Raw genomic sequence first — 20419 nt, forward strand, 5'->3', positions numbered from 1 at the left:
AAAACATTAGTGTCTGCTGAAGAAAACTTCTTTTTACAGCAAAAAAACCCCTAAACAAGCACCGAGTGCGCTACGTCGTAATGGGAAATTCACAGACAAACTCGCGGATTCTTCCACTGAGCGCTGCAGCACACCTGCACCAGGGCAAACCTTCGCCTACGCCACTCCTGCTTTACAGATGAAAATAGAGCAAAAGGACCGCTAGTCTTTGACTTTATTTATTTTCTGCTGTGTTTTACTTGCATCTATTTGAAAGACTGAGTGTAAACACAAAAAATATTTCATTTTATGTGCTGGAATGTGTAGAAAATAGGTTTAAATGGTAACCAATTTCTTCAAGTCAGAGAATGTTGCATGTAATTAATTTTTTTTTTTGATGCATAAAGTTAATAAAACAAGTTTTAAAAAGAGACTTTTTCATTTGATTACATTTTGTATGATGGATTATGCAGAAAAAGTAGAATTGGGCTGAAAGATCTATCGCTTTATCACCTATTCAGGTTGTAAATCGTGTTTTTAAAAAGTAACTAAGTAATTAATTACTTTTTGAAAATAAGTAATCAGTAATGTAACGGGCTTGGGGAAGTAATCTGTAATTAGTTACTGATTACTTTTTTCAAGTAACTTGACCAACACTGATAATAATAAACCTTTACAGCAGTATTTCCATGTTTTTTCCGACACTGTTTTAAAGTGAATGACAGCACTAACTGCTGCCTCTGCAGGTCAGGATGAGTAATGCAGTTATAAACTGTTTCTTTAACAGCAGACTCTTTTCTTCACAACTTCATTATACAAACTCTTATGTAAATATGTGTTAGTACATCTAAAAACTAACACTTTCTCACATGACAGAAGAGGTTTGTATTTCCTCCGTTTGAACAATATGTGTCGCTAACTGGTGATTCTAGGTGGGTCATGTATGTGAGGTAGGTGAGGTGCTTGAAGTGCACAGAATAAGCTGCTGCATGAGTGTGTGGTTAGTCAACAGCACTTTGAGCTGTCAGTGAGACAGAAAAGAACTTTATATATATGCAAGTTCATTATGTGTCTGTTTAATGGTGCAGACTGATGGTAGTTTGTACCTGTGAGCACAAACACCAACAATGAAGGCTAATAATCCAACATTTGAATCTATTTATTCTGAGCTGACTGAGAGCCAGGCTAAAAATAAAAAATCATCACTGCTGTCTATCGCACCCTGTGCTGATTAAAGTGAGAGAAGGTCAGTGAGCAGGTTTTCCTGCAGTTTGATTCTTGGTTCAGTTTAAAGATTTGACTTTAGTTCAGATTACACTTTTGCTCAGTGTGTTTGTTCACTGTGGACTGATTCCAGATCAGATTAACAGCAGACATCTGAAGACACTTTATTTACTAGATGTAACAGTAACCTAAGTAACAATCCTTAAAAAAAGAAAAGCAAAAGGACTGTAGAGGCATAAATCAGTATAATAAAAACTTGTTATTACAAGAAATAAATGGAGTTGCTAATATTTTACCCACGCCCACTCCATCCTTCCCAGTAACTCCTCCTAAGGAAACATTAAAACAAAGGAGCTCTTCTCAGAGTCAACGTTTGTCATTGTGTGAGCGAGCCTGAGTAACTTTCCACAGCATCAGCTCCTCAGCTGCAGGCAATTATTCTGGCAGTATTTAGGAGCAGCGCACAACACAATGAGTCTTTGCCAGATCGTCTGCTAACCTCAGTTAGTTCACAGCCTCATGTTCCTGTGTATTTATCAGTGTGCATTACTTAGTCTCCTAGTCAGTACCTGGACTCGTCATTCCAAACCCTGCCATAGCCTTGCTTCTGGATTCAGCTGCTGCTTAATCCTTTTCAGACAAACTGCCATTCTCACCTGCCTGCCTCCCTGCACACCTATATTGGACTCAGCACTCGCCTGGACCTCGCCTCGCCTCCAGCTAATCCCCGCCTGCAAACACGTAAGCCATCCCAGCTTGTCAAATGGGAAAACACTCACAACTCCTTGGACTGTTCTGATTTTCCTCTCCTATGTTTCAGTGCCCTCACCAGCCCCACTCCAGTCTCAGCAGTTTTTGTTTTCGCAAATCACTTGGAGCTTCTGGTCTTTGGTTCTGCGCCCGAGTCCATTCCACGCCATCTGGAGAGTCCTGGAGGGAGAGAATGGCTGGACTCATCTGGATTCTGCTTTCTGCGTGCCTGCTGGGTTGTACCTCTCAAGGTAAGCTGTGGTCTGTGTACCAACTTTAATCAGTCTGCGTGAAGTTATAGGCTGTAATCAGTAATAAAAGTTTTAGGTGGAGTTTGTGTACAATTAGAATTTAACCACACAAACCTGGAGTAAATCAAAGTTAACTAAATAAGGAATTTAGGACTTTCGGAGTTACTGACATTTTTATACACAGTCCCTTATAGTCAAAGCAGACATTGATTCAAAGTGTTGAAAATCACAATCAGCTCAGCTGCACCAAAAACCCCGAAAGAAGATAACTAAAGTGCACAGCTGCAGACTTTTTCCATGGTTGAGACAAACGACTTCACAAAGTCTAACAAAGTCAAAAACGCTCACGAGGAAGGAGGAGTATTATTATTAAGTCTAAAACCAAAAGATGCTGTTTATAATGGTAATACAGTCAAATTAAACTCTGTTTTAAATCCTCGAGGGTGTTTCTTGGTTGCGAACCTCTTTAGTTGTTCTGATCATAGAAATAATTCTCAAATAATCAGGCATTTTACATGTCTTCTTTGATTTGTCAGGCCTTCTGTCGAACTGGTCAGTGGATTTTCTTTTTTTTTTTAAATAATCAATCAAATTCTGAATGTTTTGCTCGATTTACTAATAATCTTGTTTTTCCTTTTTTCCAGAAAAAACACTTTTTAACAGTTAAATTTAAAGGAAAATTCCCTGGATTGTCATTGAAACACATTATATTGTCCCAAATGCTGCTACCCAAGTGTTAACTGTACAGTCCATGTCCAGTGATCCTGATGCTTTCTGTTGAAGTAAACAGCTGTTTGAAACCTTTACCTCTCTGCTCTGTATAGTTTCTCTTTCAGGCCAGAAAAACGTCACAGCTGAGTCTGGAAGGAACGTCACTTTGACATGTCAAGCTCGAAAAAACATCCAGACTGTGGAGTGGAGAAGAGCTGACCTGGGAGATGACTATGTTTTTTTGTATCGGGATGAGAGGAAAACTTCAGTGCACCAGCATCCATGTTTTAAGGACCGGGTGGATCTAAAGGACAAACAGATGAAGGATGGAGACGTGTCTCTGATTCTGAACAATGTGACGATTAATGACACTGGAAGATACGAGTGTCGTGTCGTTGAGAAAGGAACAATTGGTTTGAAGCTCATCAGCATCATCACCCTGAGTGTTGATCCTCCAGGTGAGTGAGTAGAGTTGAGTGTGTGTGTGATCAGAGGTGAAGCTGCTTCCTGGTTGTTGATGTTTGTTTCTAAAGATGTTGTTGATGAGACTTTGTAGAAAGCAGCTGGTCTGAGTGATGTGATCAGAGTGCAGTAGATAATGTCTGACAGCAGTTTGAAGAGGAAATGGATTCTGTTCTGTTCTTCACTCATCACCTACCTGACAGCTGACACCTCACACCTGTTTCTCACCTGCAGGATCTGTTGGACTAATCGTTGGTGTGGTAGTTGCTGCTGCTGCCCTCGTTGTTGCTGCTGTTGCTGGATTTGTGATCTACAGAAACCATAAAAAGGCAAAAGAAGTTCGTCTCAGACCTCTTGTCATTAAACAGTCTCCTGCTGTTCCCACTTGTTGTCAGTGAACAGACACAGCTGGAACTTCACAATGAAACTGATTTGTGAAATGTCACCGACAGTTATAGGTTTTTGTTTAACTGTTGACCTAGTGTGTGAGAGCAAAGAAAACATCGAATTTTGCTGTTTTATCATTTATTATCCAGTTATTGCTTCATCCAGATCACACAATATAATTCTGACTATGAATCACTTTGAATAATCTCAGCATTATTACAATGTTCTGCTCTTTACACTGGATGTCTTTGCTGCAGTGTTCAAATATTCAACTTGAACAAAAACTCAGTGCTTCTGTTTTAATAGCTGCTCTGAAACTTGAACTTGATACACTTGAAGCTTTGCTGTCACACAGCCTGATGGAGACAATGTGGAAATCGCTTCAGCTTGTTAACAGATTAAAGTGAAATTAATTAACTTGACTGACTCAACCATCACTCTTGGTTTGTGTTCAGCAGCAGAAATGTGAATTTCAGAGATCAGAAGATTAGAATCAACAATAAGAACTTTTATACATTTTAATAATGTAATGTAAAATTGATCTCACCAGTGTTCACCAGCTTTGTTTTGATACCGAGATTGTTTACATTCCTTTTGGGTTTGTCATTTTCAAAGAGCAAGCTCAGGCAGCCTCGTTGGGGCTTAACAGGATAAACTTTAATCACTGAACTTTTGGAATAGGGGTTGGGGGGAAATTCCATTAATTATATATGTACCATGTGCGTTTTGGCAGTGCCAGGAGCTCTGCCATCTACTGCCATCTACAAGTACTGTATTGTACACAGGTATGAATAGACTCACGAGCCACAAAAGATTGAAGATTATTAATTTAAGGAAAATATGAATCTAATGAGGACTTATGAGCAACTGCTGTGACGTGTCTCTTTCATTGCTTGTTATTTAGTAAAAAAAATGCTTGCATGTAAAACTCGTAATCACAATAAAAGAATAAAAGCAGAAATGTGAAAATCATCTTCATCACTGCTGTTTCTGTTTTGGTTTCTTTCTTTCTGAAGAAGAAGGTATTTGTGCCTTTTTGAACATCAAACATTCATTTCATTGTGACACATCTTTACCCTGCTATAAAAAAATCTGGTATATAATCAGGCTTCATGTCAGTCATCCACAGAATAAAGTCCTGATGCATTTTTGTTTGTCTGTTTCTTTCAGGTTGAATTTAGCTCATCACCCTGTAACTTTTAATGCTATGTGGGTGCACTCTGCAGCTCTGGCTGTTGCTGAGTGCAGTTTGTGACTCAGTGTGCAACAGAAAAAGAAGTGTTTAATTTTCAGTTAGGATCTAATGCACAGCTTTCTTATGTGTCAGGAACTGGCATCACCCTACGAAGCAGTATTGCTGCCATGCAGAGTGTGCACAAGTCATTGTTAGTCAAATGAAATTTGCACATTATATTTACACTGGTCACTTTAAATCAGAGCTAGAGGAAAGTTTGAAACTCAGCAGTACACACTTTTCCTGTGTGTGTGATGTTTGGAGAATCATGTGAATGTTCGCAATTTGTGAAACAATTCGAAAGTCACACCAATGACCACCTTAACTCAAAAACACACTGGAATTCCCAGAAAACACTCCCTGACTTTATCAGACATCATCTGCGGTCCATCCAGATCCCTCGTGGGCGGCTCAGAGTCTCGCTCTGCACGTCACTAAGCTGGAGCTTGGTATGCTCTTGTTGGAGGACGGCGCTTTTTCACCCCTCACTCTCTTCTACCAGCGCAGCTGCAGGATGAAAGAACAGAGCACAGTTCACACTAATGTTTACTGCCAGATGCTTACTAACCACCTCATTCTAACTATTTATCCCTGGAATGTGAGTTTCTTCCCACGTCTGTACTGTTGCACTCACTTTAGTCACAGACCCAATCGTGATATTTAGCTTTTAAAATAAAACTGTGTGAGATGCTGTCATGTATTTGACAAGGCAAGTTTGTTCCCATGCAATCTTTAACCAGACCCGCATCATATTCAGATGAGGCCATTAGGCTCCTCTGCGAGCAGTGGGTGAGAGGAGCCTGCGCGGGATGTGGCCTGCAATAAATAGCAACAAACAGAGGGATCCAACAGTTCAACTCAGCAAACACAGTGAATAGTATAGTAATAAACAGCATAACTGTTTTATAAGCATTTAATTTTTAGGGAGGACAACATTTTTGAGTGCTCCCTGACTTGCTGCCCAGGTCTTCTCACCTACAGTCAGCAGATCTAGCAAGGGAAACGTGTGGGGTGGATGCATCCATTATGAAAACTGTTTTTTTTTTTTCCTTTAGTGAGCGAAATTGCAAGTGCAGCAAATGTAAAGCTCTAAAATATACAATTCACTGGTAGTTTATCATTTTCAACCCTGCTCTCCCCCTCATGTCTCTCATCAGGAGCCTGCGAAGCACTGTGAGAAGTGCAGTGCAGGCTGTCAGCAGCCGAAACAGCCATCTAGAGACATTTGAAACACTGGCCCTTCCTCATGGAGCTCATAGCTCACTAAAATACCTGACCTGTATTTAGAAACACGTTTATAGTCTCTGATCTATCACTTCTTTCAGCAGTCATATGAAATAACTGCAAGTTACAATTTTCATTTTTTTTATTTATTTATTTTTTTAGAAAGAGGGGCAATACATATTAATGAACATTTTAACAAATGTAAATATGCCAGATTATAGCCTTGGGCTAATTTCCATCTGCAGACCCTCTGGCAGGTTGGTGTTAACCACAAGTTAGTAAAAACATACAGAGACACTATTTACAGGTCATGTGACAAGGACAAAAACAGTGATCACATTATACTAGAACAAACAATGACAAGGAGAGTGGACACAGAGGACAGTATAGATAACAATAACGGAAACACATCAATTATATTGCACAAACCCCAGTATTGTACATGCCCTGACCGTCGTGACATTGCGTTCACCCATTGCACTAACAGTTGTTTCCCTTTTTGTAATACACTAACTCTTTTTCCCGTCCAATATTAAACATGATTATTAAACATGATTACATGTTTGTGTGTCCCTCAGCCGCCCTTTTAAGTGACTCTTAAAGATGGGTAGACTTGTACTTTCCCTCACTGACAGTGGAAGACTATTCCAGAAGCTCACTCCCTGATATGACAGAGCATTCTGTGAAAAGGTGGTCCGTCTAAATGCCAGTTCACAATCACCTCTAACAGTGGCTCGAGTCAGTCGAGACCCGGCAACACTGCTAGACTTTTGTTTAATAAAATCACTCATTGGTGGAGGCGCCAGACCATGTATAACTTTGTATATTAGACAGGCAGATTTAAATAATTTGAAATTAGTAAAATTTAAAAACTTGTATTTTTCTAAAATTTGACAATGGTGATATGAAAAAGGTTTTTTATCTAATAATTTCAATGCTCTTTTGTAGCATACTTCAATTGGCCCAATAGCAGCAGAGCTCGTATAGGACCAACTTGTAATACAATATTCAATATGAGCCAGTATCATAGAGTGCAGGAATGTAATCGCTGCTGTGTCTGTTAATGATGTGCGGATATGTCTAAAGTTCTGTATATTAACATTTACAGTTTTCACTACTTTTTTTTAATGTGTTTTTTAAAGGATAATTTAGAGTCTAGTAGCACTCCCAAATACTTAAATACCTCAACATTAATTAATTCTTGTGCACCCAAGCAGACTTTTACTGCAGCCATGGTTGTTTTAGGTTTACTAAAAAACATTGATTACGTACATCCTGCCAAAGTGTGATACTCTTCAGTTAAGAGAATAGGTTTTCTCAAATGGGTAGGACACTCTCACAATGTTAACACACAACAAGCTCCTGCTAGGCACAGCAGGAAGTGTGTAAATAAAACATTTGTTTTCACAGCATCACTTCTTGTGACAGAAAAACAAAAAACAAATAAAAGAATGATTCTATAACTAAACTAATACCATATAAAGGTATTGATCCCATATTAACCAGTTTCTCCAGCTGGGTTACATAAAGTAAAAAATACACATGTGCACATAAGCATACACATAAACAAAGAAAGCAGAGAAAACTCCAGTAATCAGATGATTCCCAGCAAGAACTCTGACATTAGTGAAACCCTAAAAACTCCCTCATAAGTAAAAACACATCCAGAACCACCCAGGCTTTGGCCTCCATCTGCCATGAGCGGTTTGGGACTGAGGGGAGGGAGACAAGCCAAAAGACATGCTGGAGCCAGAGACCATTTCCTGCTAAACAAATGTTTCTGAAGTAGTGCAGATTGGATTCCAATATGTTTGTCATTGATTTAATTTACCGCGTGAAAAGAAACTGTGAGAAGGGCTCCAGCCTTTCCCCATGAAGGACAGAGTGTGGGTGGATGAAAAGCAGGCTCATTTAGGTTAGAGAACATTAGAGCTGATGTGAGAGGCTCAAAGGCCTCTCACCCAAACTTTGCAATCCAAAGTTGTGCAGGCCCGGTTCATATCAATCATAAAAAAAACACGAATAAGATATTTGGAGGGGTCATAGGTCAGTACCAGGTAACCCATGAAGAACATATATTAAAAAGACAAAGCAAATTTATTTTAAAAATTTAGTTATAAAACAAAACAAAAAAACAACCCTAAATAATCTCGGTCTAAAGTCGTCATCTCCATGGTAGTATGGACATGGTTTGAGAACAACTCTCGTTTAATTCAAACAGTTTCTTGCCTTTGTTGATAGCTATTATAAAATAGCTCTTGTGTTTTTGAACAGGTGATGGATGAGCTTGTGCTTTCATTAATAAAAGAAATAAATCTTGTCTCATGTCTCCTGTATGTGGTGTTAAACAGGCTAATACTGCTGCACTTTAATGTCGGTAGTTCAAAAGCCATTATAGTTTATGATGTGGGACTCACTGTGGAAAGTTTGAGAACTGCTGATTTAGAGCTTTAAAGCTTTAAGAGTAAAGACTTGTAACTAAGGGTCAAAGGTCAAGTGAAAGCAGGCATGTGCTGAGTAGAACCACCTCTGCTGCCACCTACTGGCCTTTATTAAGCAGTGACTGATGCCTATACACAGTGCTTCCAGTCACTGGCCACTTTATTGGGTACATCTGATAGTAATAAGCTGAAACCCTTTTCCTTTACAAACTGCCTTCTTTATTCTAGTATAGCTTTAACAAGCTGGTGGAAACATTCCTCAGAGGATTTAGTCCATACTAATATAAAAGCATCACACGACTGCAACGCATTTGTTGGCTGCACATCCATGTCTGCTGGAAGAGGAGAGGGAGGTCTGGGCTTCTCTCTTTAAAGAGAGACTGATGGATGGATGAACAAGCTTCATATGAGTATATCAGCACTGGCACAATAGACTGCCTCTAATTAGTTTACATTTTCGAAATGTCTTCAAAGTTTCTTCAACCAACAAAAGAACGAAGGAAAATGTGTAGCTTTAATGTAGTTCTTCCGCTGGTCTTATCAACAATTCTACTTTTGATAGTTTCTTTACCCTCTTTAAATCTGTTGATATCAAACTACTAAGTGACTAAATCTGTCGCTCCATGACGATCCCAAAGGTGCTCTGTTGGATTGAGGCAACTGGTTTGGAATGATTTCAGCTTTGTGACATGGTGTGTTGTCATAAAAAGATGGATATGCTCAGCAACAAGACTCAGGCAGAGTGTGCAAAAATGGAAAATGTGTCACACCACTACACCACCAGCCCGAACTGATGCAGGTCAGGGTGGAGCCATGACCTCCTATCCAAATTTTGCAGAAAACTGGAAACTCATTAAAACCAGACAATATTTTTCTAATCTTCTAGTGTCCCATTTTAGTGAGCCTGTGTGAATTATAGCCTCCACTTCCTGACAGTAGTGAGTCCTGCTCTTCATCTTCTTGCCTTGAGGCTGATAGTCACAGTCATTTGATGAACCTCAATAACCCTGTGAAAAGGATGAGACGCTGGAGATCTCCAAATTCACTCAGATTAGATGAAGACAGATGTCATAGATATCCTCATTATGGAGAGATCCTCAGTTTAAATCTGGGTTCTTTAATTTTTATTCAAAATAATCTTTTTTATCCAAAAGAAATGTTTCCATATCTAAAATCTTCCAGGCCTATTTCCTGCAAGACTAATTGATTAGAAGAACCACACCAGCTGGTCCACTGGACCTTTTCAGTGCTTACTCAGTAGTTCTAAATAATAGCATTAAACTGGATTTATCATGTGAACTTCTGCATCATTTAACCCCATCTGTGATCGTTTTACCTTCTCTACAAATACTGCAGCCTGGTATATAAACCATGCCAACATTCCCTTTCTATCAGGGGTGGGGAACTCCGTCGAGAGCTGATGTCCTGCAGGTTTTACATCTCACCCTGGGCCAACCCACCTGAATCGATGATTAGTTCATTACCAGGCCTCTGGAGAACTTCAAGACATGTTGAGGGGGTAATTTAGCCATTTAAATCAGCTGTGCTCAAGGACACAGCTGCAGGAAACCGGTTCTTGTGGCCTGAAATTCCCTAAGCCTGGTTTATATCAAAACCAGCGCTTATATCCTGCTGTAAAATGACCTTTAGTCTTGTGTCTGTGAAGTATCTCTATTCATCTACATGCATCCGAAGTAGGGTTTTTTTTTTGTTTTGTTTTTTTAAAATCAGACTGCACCCAGCACTTTAATGACCTAAATTCCAAGTACTGTGTGTGTGAAAAGACTCCTGACTCTGGTTGAGTCTTGCTTTAATTTGTAATTTTTCTGCAAATCTATGTAGAGTCTATTACGCGAGTGGCCAATGTCATTGCCAGCATTTATAGCTGTGTGGCAGTACCATTGTTGACATTCATTCAAATTCGGAGCATGTGAGGTTAAGTTGTAGATTGTGGCTTCAAATGTTCAGAAAATCCAATATTTTGCATGACAGTGAAATTTCAATGTTGCAACGGACAGTTCCAGCAACTGCACAACTTCCAGCGTTGAGGCAACACTACCCTGTTAAAATTTACGGGTACATGGAAGTATGCAGAGTACATTGTGTATCAAAGGAAGTGTCCTTATTGAGACAGTGATTTGCTTTTTATTTGGTTTATTTGGCTCGTTTTCAGCACCAGGTCAAATAGGATGCAGGTAGTGGTTTGCCAATTTCATGCTTCACTGCTATTACACTATCATTTTAAACCTACAGCACAACCTGGACGACGGGTTTTTACCTCACCACGGGCAGTTGTCAGATAGTTGCAGACCAGTCTCTTGTCTTGGATGATTGGAGCCTAACAGGAAAGTCAAAATAGCGTTACTGGGCTTTGATGTAAATTAAAAGAAAGAAGAAAACACATCAAAAACATGAATTTAGTTGAACTTATTGACATCAGAGCAGACAAAATTACCCAGACTAGCTCTTCCTTTGTGGAAGCTGCAGCAAAAATGCTGCACACATAGATGAATGCCCCAAAATGGCCTATTCAATGCACATATTTCATTGTTGTGTCATTAAGTTTTGACACTCAGAAGCAGTTTACTTTGATTTCCCCTCACACCAACTCACACCCTTACTCAACCTCCAGTTTCTCAATGGGAAGAGTGTAGATGTAGTAAACCGTCATGTTCCCTCAGTCAGTGACTTTCCAGCTTTGCTTAATCTGACTTGCTTAGGATAAGATATTAGAAGCAGGTTCTGATTTTTTGTTTGTTTCTTCTTAATTCTGTGTGAGATCAGAAGATCTACAGAAGGTGGAAAATGCCCACTGTAACATCTGTGTTACACTACTGGATTTGGATGTCTGCCTGCCTTCTCGTGCCTGTGTCTACATGTGAGTTGCATATCGGTTCGCGATTTGTGTGTCTGCATCAGCGGCATTTGCTTAAGTCATACTAGGACATAGATATAAATGTAGCATTTGGACTTGTGAAAAGGATCTCTGCTGTAGCCATCTGGCTCAGGGGGTCTCTGTGTGGGCTATGACATGTTCTGAAATAATAAGAAAGACACTTTTGGCAGCCTAAACACTAACGTTTCGTCGTAAGTGATCATATTTGAACTACAAGGTGGAGTGCTAAATTATCAGGTAATTACATTTGGCTTGGTTAGCACTCTGCATTCATAGGTCATATGGTTGTAATCCCGAGACACTCATATCTAATTAAATCAAGTAAGAGATTGAATTAAGAAAAACAAAAAAAAACAAAAACAATTTCACTGGACAAAACTAAAGCACACTTTCTTGGATGGTCTGAACCAGACCGCAGGTCATACCATCGATAATCCATAAATGCTCTAAACACCCTAATAAACATGGGTCAGTGGCGGTGAAGTCCACTACACTGTTCTCACGGGAACGCAATGTTTCCTACCTACAAGTGTGCAAATAACTGTAAACCTCGGCCACAACAACCAGAGCTCAAGTGGTACATTGTTGTGTAACCTACCGTTCTAACAGAAGATTAGGGGGACCCGCATCAAGCTTTCATGGAAAGAAATTAAAAACACCAACTTGCCCAACTTGGACCAAGCACTGGCAGCTTCAGGTTTGCTGAGGAATACCTAATTGCCCACACCTGAGCTTATGAAAAAAGCAAAGACCAGCTCCGCCCACCAGGGGCGGTTCCCAGACTCAGGTCTCACCTGCCACACATGCCTCTTACTGCATTATCGAAGTTTGTTTTTATTGAGACATATATATAGAAGCTAATAAAAAATTGTAGTCAGCTGCACACCAGTTTATTTCAGCTGTAAAGCTAGACATTTTAACATGATGGGCATGACTCTCTTGGTCAGGAGATGACCTGTGGGTTCTTGTGCTTATTTTCATGTCGGCCAGTCAAGCATTTTTGCAATCTGGTGCGTTGCACCATGCATGAGTGATCGTGTTGTTGATTTTTACTGCCAGTGTAATTATCTTCCATTACAGAAGCTCTGAGACATACAGATATACAGAGGGAGACTCCAGAGACTTCCCTTTTTGGAAAGTTATATAACATATTGAAAGCTTGAAACCTTCGAAGAGCTTCTGAAAGCATGGCCTCTAATTTATACACATTTTGGTCAGAGATAACTTCCATGGTCTCGTGGCCTAACTTGTTTAATCCCCTTGATAAGGTCAGGCGGGTGGTCATTAACAGCAACATGGCATTCATTATGAAGTCCCCAAGTATTGCAAAATATTGCTAAAAGTACATGTGGTGGGACGTCCCCACACCGGCCTCTGTGGAAGTTGGAGTGAGAGTTGCACTTTGACCTGATTTAACTTATGTGGTCTGTGTTTGCTCTCTTTCAGTCTCATTAAGCGCAACAGTTGAATCTGGAATCAATGTCAATCTGTCATGTTTTGCTTCTGTCTATGACAACAACAACATCACCGCTGTACAGTGGAGCAGAAGTGACTTGGAGCCAGAATATGTCCTTTTGTATCAGGATGAGCAGTTTGTTACAGACAACCAGCATCCATCCTTTGTGAACCGGGTGGATCTGCAGGACAGACAGATGGAGGATGGAGACGTGTCTTTGATTCTGAAGAATGTGACGACTGCTGATAATGGAACATATGAGTGTCGTGTCCTGTTGACGAGAACAAACCGTGAAAAGAGAGCCTTTTTCAAGGGTAACCCCATCTGCAGTGTAAACCTGAGAGTTGTTGATCCTCCAGGTGAGTGAGCAGAGTTGAGTGTGTGTGTGATCAGAGGTGAAGCTGCTTCCTGGTTGTTGATGTTTGTTTCTAAAGATGTTGTTGATGAGACTTTGTAGAAAGCAGCTGGTCTGAGTGATGTGATCAGAGTGCAGTAGATAATGTCTGACAGCAGTTTGAAGAGGAAATGGATTCTGTTCTGTTCTTCACTCATCACCTACCTGACCGCTGACACCTCACACCTGTTTCTCACCTGCAGGTCAGCCGGACATTCACAAAAAGGATGGAGGGTTCAAAATTAGAGTTGTTATCCATCCAGCTAGTCTGACAGTTTTTATTTTGCTTGTTGTTGGTGCAATTGTTGGCTGTGTGAGCTACAGAAAATATAGACAACGGCAGAGTCAAAGTTCTTAGTCTCAGAGCTTTAAAAAGCTGAAGTGTGAGTCAACACATCCTGAATTCGGTGATCAGAACATTTTCTTGTTTGGGCATGTTAAGAACTTGTAACAGAACTTCATCATGATGAAAAATAAGAATAATAAAGATTTCTTCATCTCAAAATATGATATAATGAGTTTTTGATTTTGAACATCAAGTATAAAACATTTTGGATTGATTGACTGATTATACTATATTCATCCCGAGGGAAATTGGGTTAAGGCTGCTAGCCGTGCCAGCGCCGTTGACTGACGTTATTTTTGGTGTGTCAGCCTTTCAGTCTTCCTACCATTTCAACCCTCCTACACTATATACACAAGCTCTTGAACTCCTGTTGGTATCACAATTGTGTTTCTGCTTTTTATGCTCCGCACTGGAGGTGCCATATATCTGATGTTAGCAACTATGCAGGTTGGCCCTGGTTAGTGTGACTGAGTATTTACAGAAGACATTTTGAGGCTCTCCTATTGGTTGCTGTAGAGTTTCTTTCATATCAGATGCAAAACAGCTCCTGCACCTTTACATTGTTAGGTTAGTCACCTTTCACTGGTGCAGACACAGAGTTGTACAGCTAGTTGGTGCACTTTAGTGTCAGTAGATGGCAGCACTAGTTGTTGGTTTATTGTTGAGATGGTGGTCAGAGCGGCCAGAGCTGGTGCCACATCCAAGAATCACCTTTGCTGCTAAATCAGCTCATTAAACTCTTCTTTAAAACCACGACTTCACATCTGTTACCTAAATGCTAAATGGTGATATTACAAATACTGCTTTTCTTATTGCAACAAAGAAAACCCTGCATGTGCGTTCTGCACACTGCTGTCACATCTGCCCGCCACTCACACTGCTATGACAGAAACACTTTAACGGGTGTTTACTTTATTATTTCACAAATGCATGACTAGTGCAAGAGAGCAGTTGTTATTTTAATGAGAGCTGGCAATAAGAAGGAACTTGAAGAAACTACACTAACTTGTAATCACATCTGTGCACGACAGCTGCAGGAGCACTGAGCTGTTGATGTGCTGCTGTGAAGGTAAGACATTAAAAAACGAGTTGGAATCTGCTCATTATGTATCTATTAGACTTGTAACTAGCTGATCATTTGAAAAAGACACTCAGCTCTATTTGTTTGAAACATCAGATGTAACCGATTTCTTTTTTTGGGACCTTGGAGAGTGTAACAGACTTTGAACCACAGACAGCAAACTGCACGCCAGCTAAGATGCGGTGTACAGCTTCTTAAGTTAAACGTCATCTCCCAGTGCAGCCATCCATAGCCCAACAGACTTCATTTCCTATCACGAACACGTACGCACTTTGTTCTGACTTTTTTTTCTCTGAAGTTTCCAGCCACTGAATAATGCTCCTGCTGTTTATAGTGTGCAGCTGTGGCGTGTATCAGTTAGCATCAGACATCTTTCTGAAACCCACAGAACCACACGAGAACAAAAGTGAGACCAAAGTTTATTAATTCTGCAGAAAAACTAGATCACTGCTGTGGAGCAGACAACACGGTCTCCCACTTAGAAATTAAATAGATCGATAGAAAGATCAATAGGGGATCATATACAGTGCATTCCATTACTGCATTAATGCATTACATACTATACATACTCTTGATAAGGCAAGCGTGCTGGCTGTGTAAGGTGATGAGAAAAACACACGGAAATATATGAGTATTACACATCTATGTCCTGGGGTCTTATGGGTCGGTTGGACCAGTAGCTGGAAGTCATCGGCTGGACTGGTGGGAATCTTCAGTACAGAGCTCTGGCTTCACAATCTGAACACACAGTTTAAAACATCATGAGAAACAATAAGCACCTGTGCACAAACCTGGCCCGTCTGTTATATTCATATACAGAGAGCGAGGAACACGTCAAACCAGTTACAGTTCAGACGTATCTTAACGAAAGGTTTCAATGTCTAAAGTCTCTCAGGCACAAACTTTGCATTTTAAGTATTAATCACCCTAACACACTGAATTATGAATACTATAAACAGTATATGTGAAACTTCAGATCACACAGCATCTGCAGGTGCACCCCCTGCTCTTTGATACATTTCAACCACAAGATACCGAAGGTCTCACGCAGTTTACAGGAACAACATATAACAGGTGGAGACTGTTGCTGTGGGTTTTTACTATGACAAAAGGTCAATATTCTGTATCTAGGTCTCCTTTGTTTGCTACGTGGCTTTCTATATGTTTTTATAGAGCAGCATCCATCCCAGAAAACAATTGAAACATGAACATTGTAACATGTCGTGCATTTGTTTGTCTGAGGTTGTATTTAAATCATTTTTAAACCTACTAAGGGACGGATCTGCTAATGATGTCAGTGTTAATTTAAACCGATGAGCTCACCGTGCTTGGATCACGTGACTTACATTTTTCTGTTTTGACATTTTTTTAACTGGAAGATACAAAATAAGCTCATCAAAATAAACTGTCTGAGAAGTATGAACCAATCTTCCCACACAGGACAAAAAAATGAAAAACAGGCGGATGCTGCTGCTGTGGTTTTACAGTGAGAAAACGTCATTTTCACACCTTGCACATCCTATCTCACTTTTACCTTTAGATCATCTTGGATTTTTCTATTCTATTGTTTTTTCTTTTCTGCACATGTGCAGAGCCAAACAAGTGTGATGTTGACAAGTGTGATGTGATGCAGAGCCGTGCTGTTAGAATAGAACCAGGAAAATCCAAAAGAAGAGCGTGAAAATCAAAGGAGTACATAAGAGAGTGTAAATGTTGGCCTCATGACAATCTGAGGTGCTTAATTTTCTTCTGCATTTCCTTCCAGCTTGACTCTGAGTCTACATCACTTCCTGTTCTTAACATTGTTCTTTGACTTAAACTCAAACTTAAACAAGCACTTGTTTTCTATTGATTTAAAATTGATTTTATTCCTTAGCTGTATTATATAAAAGGAAGTGTGATTTAAATAGAAAAATTACTGAAATCAATAGTTGAATTAATTAGTGTAAATTGACACGGGAGGTCTTTATGAGAAGGAAAATCTGAAATGCTTATGACAACACAGTCGTCCAACATTTCTGCTCTCCTTCAAATGTTTCAAAGTCATCCAATGAGTCAGATTAGAGTCTTTGCTTATTCTGGCCTCTGCGACTTATGTTTGACACCACTGGTTTAAACTGGAATGCCAGGAATAGCTGGAATTGTTCAGAGCGTTAAGACAAAGAGGAGCAGCTGTACCTGGTCTTTGTTTATATGGGTTTCTCTTTAATCTTGATTTCTACATAACAGATGTCTTCTGTCCTCACTGCTGAGTAGACAGCAGCCAAAGCGCTCTCTGCACAATGAAACACACAGAGAGGACATCAGTGCACATGTCATAGAGACACTACTGCCATTACATTAATCATTCAGATTATTTATTGTGGGGAAAGTAATTATGATTTTCCTGCTGAATTTGTAAGTATTATTTGTAGCTCCCACAGATTGACCCATGAAAGCGTCGAATGAATGAATCAACAAATCCACGAACTAATCAATCAGTTTATTCTATGTATAAAGCACATAAAGATGTTATAAAGTTTACATATTTGCTGTAATTATTCATTCAATTTATGTTATTTTATTCTATTTAATTTCTATGATTTATATCTTGCTGCTTTATTTTATATATTGCGTTTATATCTTACACTCTTGCCATTATAGTGCACTGATTGAATTTTATATATTCCTTTAACTTTTCTTTAGTCTTTTTTTTACACTGAGGTGAGTAAGAAACAGTATTTGAGTTATCCTGTGTGTCCAAGTAGAGAACTGACAGTAAAACATTTTTGAATCATGAATTTTTGAAAAGCCTGAAAGTCGGAGTCTCACCTTGAAGCTTCCTGTCAACATATCGTTCCACCAAAACAATCAGTAAGACCACTAGAGCTATGACACAGAGTGTTCCAGCAGTCAGCAACACCGGGAGAAGAGGAGAGGAAGCGGCAGGAAAGGTCGAGGTGGTCGAGGTGGTTTTAGGTGGAGGTGTGGCTGTAGATGGAGGTGTGGATGTAGGTGGAGGTGTGGATGTAGTTGGAGGTGTGGATGTAGTTGGAGGTGTGGTGGTGTGTTCCCCTAAAATAAAGCAAACACAGTCATTAAGTTGTCGTCACATTGTGAATGTTGAAACCTGCAGAAACACAGACAGGTGAATGTGTCACCTGTGACAGTGATCCAGCTGGATGGAGACTCTCCATGACCGCTGATGTTACACTTGTAGAGGCCTTCATCAGACCTGGAAACATGCTGGATGGTCATGTGACCTGTAGAGTCTTTCCCAGTGAAGACGCCATCTTTATAGAAAGCAGCTGGGAGGTTGGAGGGAGGGGTCTCTGTTTTACAGAGCAGAGTGACGTCATCTCCCTCCATCACAGGGAGGACAGGACTCTGCAGGATCACTGATCCACCTCAACACAGAGACAAACTACAGCATTTCATCCATTTACACACAGCTTCATCAACACTAACTCCACACACTCAGCTTACCAGTGACTGTCAGGTTAACCATGTTACTGATGGGACCCTCTCTGGACTCACACCAGTAAACTCCACTGTCCAGTAGGACGATGTGGTTGAAGGTACAGGAAGAACCAGCTGATTCTCCAAACCCATCTCCACACTGAGTCCTGGTTTCTTTGCTTGTGTTTCTCCTCAGAGTCCATCCAGCAGAGCTGTCGTCCTCCTCACAGCTCAGAGACACAGAGTCTCCGTCAAAGAACTGAGTGCTGCTGGGACTCACAGTCAGACGAGCTGTGAGGGTTAAAAATAAGCTTTTCATTAATTTCAAAAGTAATATAAATTATTGTTTAGATGAAATCAGCCTATAGAATGAAAATAAGATTTAAATGTGCTATAGCAGCCCATAAGCATCTACACACCAGATATTTCTGATTCTGATCACCATTTTAGCAATTTATATTTAAAAAAAGACGTTTACTGACCTTGGTTTGTTGTCCAGTAAAACACCGATGTCAGAACTAAGGAGAAATTACAATTAGGTTAGTATAGAATAAAGACTAAAGAATAAAGGACTGTAGATAATTATTATGTTATAGATAACTATGAAACTCTGGGAAAATGCTGGTTTTGTTACAAGTGATGTCACGTATGGAGTGGGATGATTAAAGCAGGATGATTATGTTAGTTTGAATGAATCAACACTTCTGAGTCACACTAAATGTCAGAATCCTCGAAGCAGAGGTCGAGGAGGGGGTGTGAGAAGAATTTAAGGAAAAACTCTTCTTCGTCTTTCATGTAAATTCATAGGTAGATTTAGAAGTCGATAATAATGAATATATAGTAAGAAATCTTTGCAGTATCATTTCCTCTGTAAATGTCACACAAAACTGTCTGTCTTTTTGCACTATTAGGGTTTTTTTTCCTCACTGTACTGGTGGCATAAAGAGCACTACCATAACTTGGTGCTTTTGTTCTTCTTTTTCATGCTTTTTCCTTCATCACTTTTGATTAACAGAACAGAAAGTAAAAGTTCAACATTTAAAACAAAGAAAAACCAAAAAATTCATGCTTTACTCACAGAGCAGACATAGTACAGACGCTTCCTTCATCGTCCTCTTAACTGACGTGACCTTTTGTTCCTTTTCGTTATAGAGACAAGGTAAACCCCACCCTCTTCACCAGCTTGTCTTTTTTCTGTATGTGTAAGATGTGTGACAAATATAAATTAAAACAAAAAATCATTCAATTCAAATTGTAGTTTAAAAGTTATTTGACAGAAAAGAGTACAAAGCTGCACTTTCAATAATTTAACCGCTTTTAGTGTTTGAAAATGTGATGTGTTGTTTGGCAGCTTCTCTTTTAGCAACACTTTAACAATGAAGAGCTGGGAGAATAGGGATGCAGTGGTGAAATTTTCCCAGTCTTCCCAGATATGCAGTTTTAGCTGTTGAGCACAGCGGGGTTCTTGGAGACTGTTGCCCACAAAAACACTTGCGCAGGCTGTCACCGCACCAGCAGCAGAATCATTGATACGAAACAGGATGGGTCCGTGCTTTACCTTGTTTACATCAAATTCTGACCCTACCGTCTAAATCTCTCAGAATATATTGAAACTAACCAGACCGGGCTGTGTTTTTAGAATCTTTTATTTACATTTGGTTAGTGAATGTGTGAATTGCAGCCTCGGTTTCCTGTTGTTAGCTGACAGGAGTTTCAGCTGGTGTGGTTTCTGCTGCTACAGAATCTCCTTCATATGCGGTGCATTCAGAGAACAGCAAGTATCCTTTTGTTGTAACGAGTGGTTGTTCGAGTCACTTTTGCCTTCCTTTCATCTCAAAATATAAAAAAGGGGTGTTGCACATTCATTATGCGAGTTAGTGACCTTTCACTTGTGCAGACTCAGTGTTGGAGGGCTTGTTGGTGCACTTTAGTGTCAGTAGATGGCAGCACCAGACTATGGTTCCTTGGGACCCGTCACTCAGGAGGACGTGGCTGATTTTTCTTTTTTTTTCTCCCCATTGACTCATCACACGCAAGAAAACTTGCACACACAGACACACACGCCTGGTGCTAAAACTCACCCATCCTGCTATATCAGCTTCTTGTTAAAGATTAGACTTGCTCCAAATTACAACTTAAATCATT

The 20419-nt window shown here is 39.9% G+C and overlaps 3 protein-coding genes across 3 annotated transcripts in view; 1 reads left to right on the plus strand and 2 right to left on the minus strand.

Annotated features, from left to right (window-relative positions):
- LOC146635289 (Fc receptor-like protein 5) overlaps positions 1–19383 on the minus strand; it is a 92592-nt gene extending 73209 nt beyond the window's left edge. Inside the window, exon 1 of the mRNA XM_085345927.1 lies at positions 19353–19383. Coding sequence (XP_085202053.1) covers positions 19353–19383 — 31 coding nt within the window. The remainder of the gene's footprint in view (positions 1–19352) is intronic.
- On the plus strand, positions 2147–3925 carry LOC146635292 (butyrophilin subfamily 2 member A1-like). The gene is made up of 3 exons (XM_085346324.1): positions 2147–2204; positions 3029–3373; positions 3612–3925. Exons 1-3 carry the CDS (start codon positions 2147–2149, stop codon positions 3773–3775), a joined length of 567 nt encoding a protein of 188 aa, XP_085202450.1. The 3' UTR covers positions 3776–3925.
- On the minus strand, positions 17026–18608 carry LOC146635293 (Fc receptor-like protein 4; the record flags this gene model as incomplete). The annotated part of the gene is made up of 4 exons (XM_085349844.1): positions 17026–17111; positions 17648–17890; positions 17977–18222; positions 18302–18608. Coding segments are annotated over 4 exons (882 nt in total), but the record flags the coding sequence as incomplete, so codon positions are not given.
- Positions 19384–20419: the final 1036 nt, after the last annotated feature.

This window comes from Diplotaxodon limnothrissa, linkage group LG3 (assembly GCF_057381915.1).
Source record: "Diplotaxodon limnothrissa isolate DT_005_m linkage group LG3, D_limnothrissa_male_GT1.1, whole genome shotgun sequence".
Classification (NCBI taxonomy): domain Eukaryota; kingdom Metazoa; phylum Chordata; class Actinopteri; order Cichliformes; family Cichlidae; genus Diplotaxodon; species Diplotaxodon limnothrissa.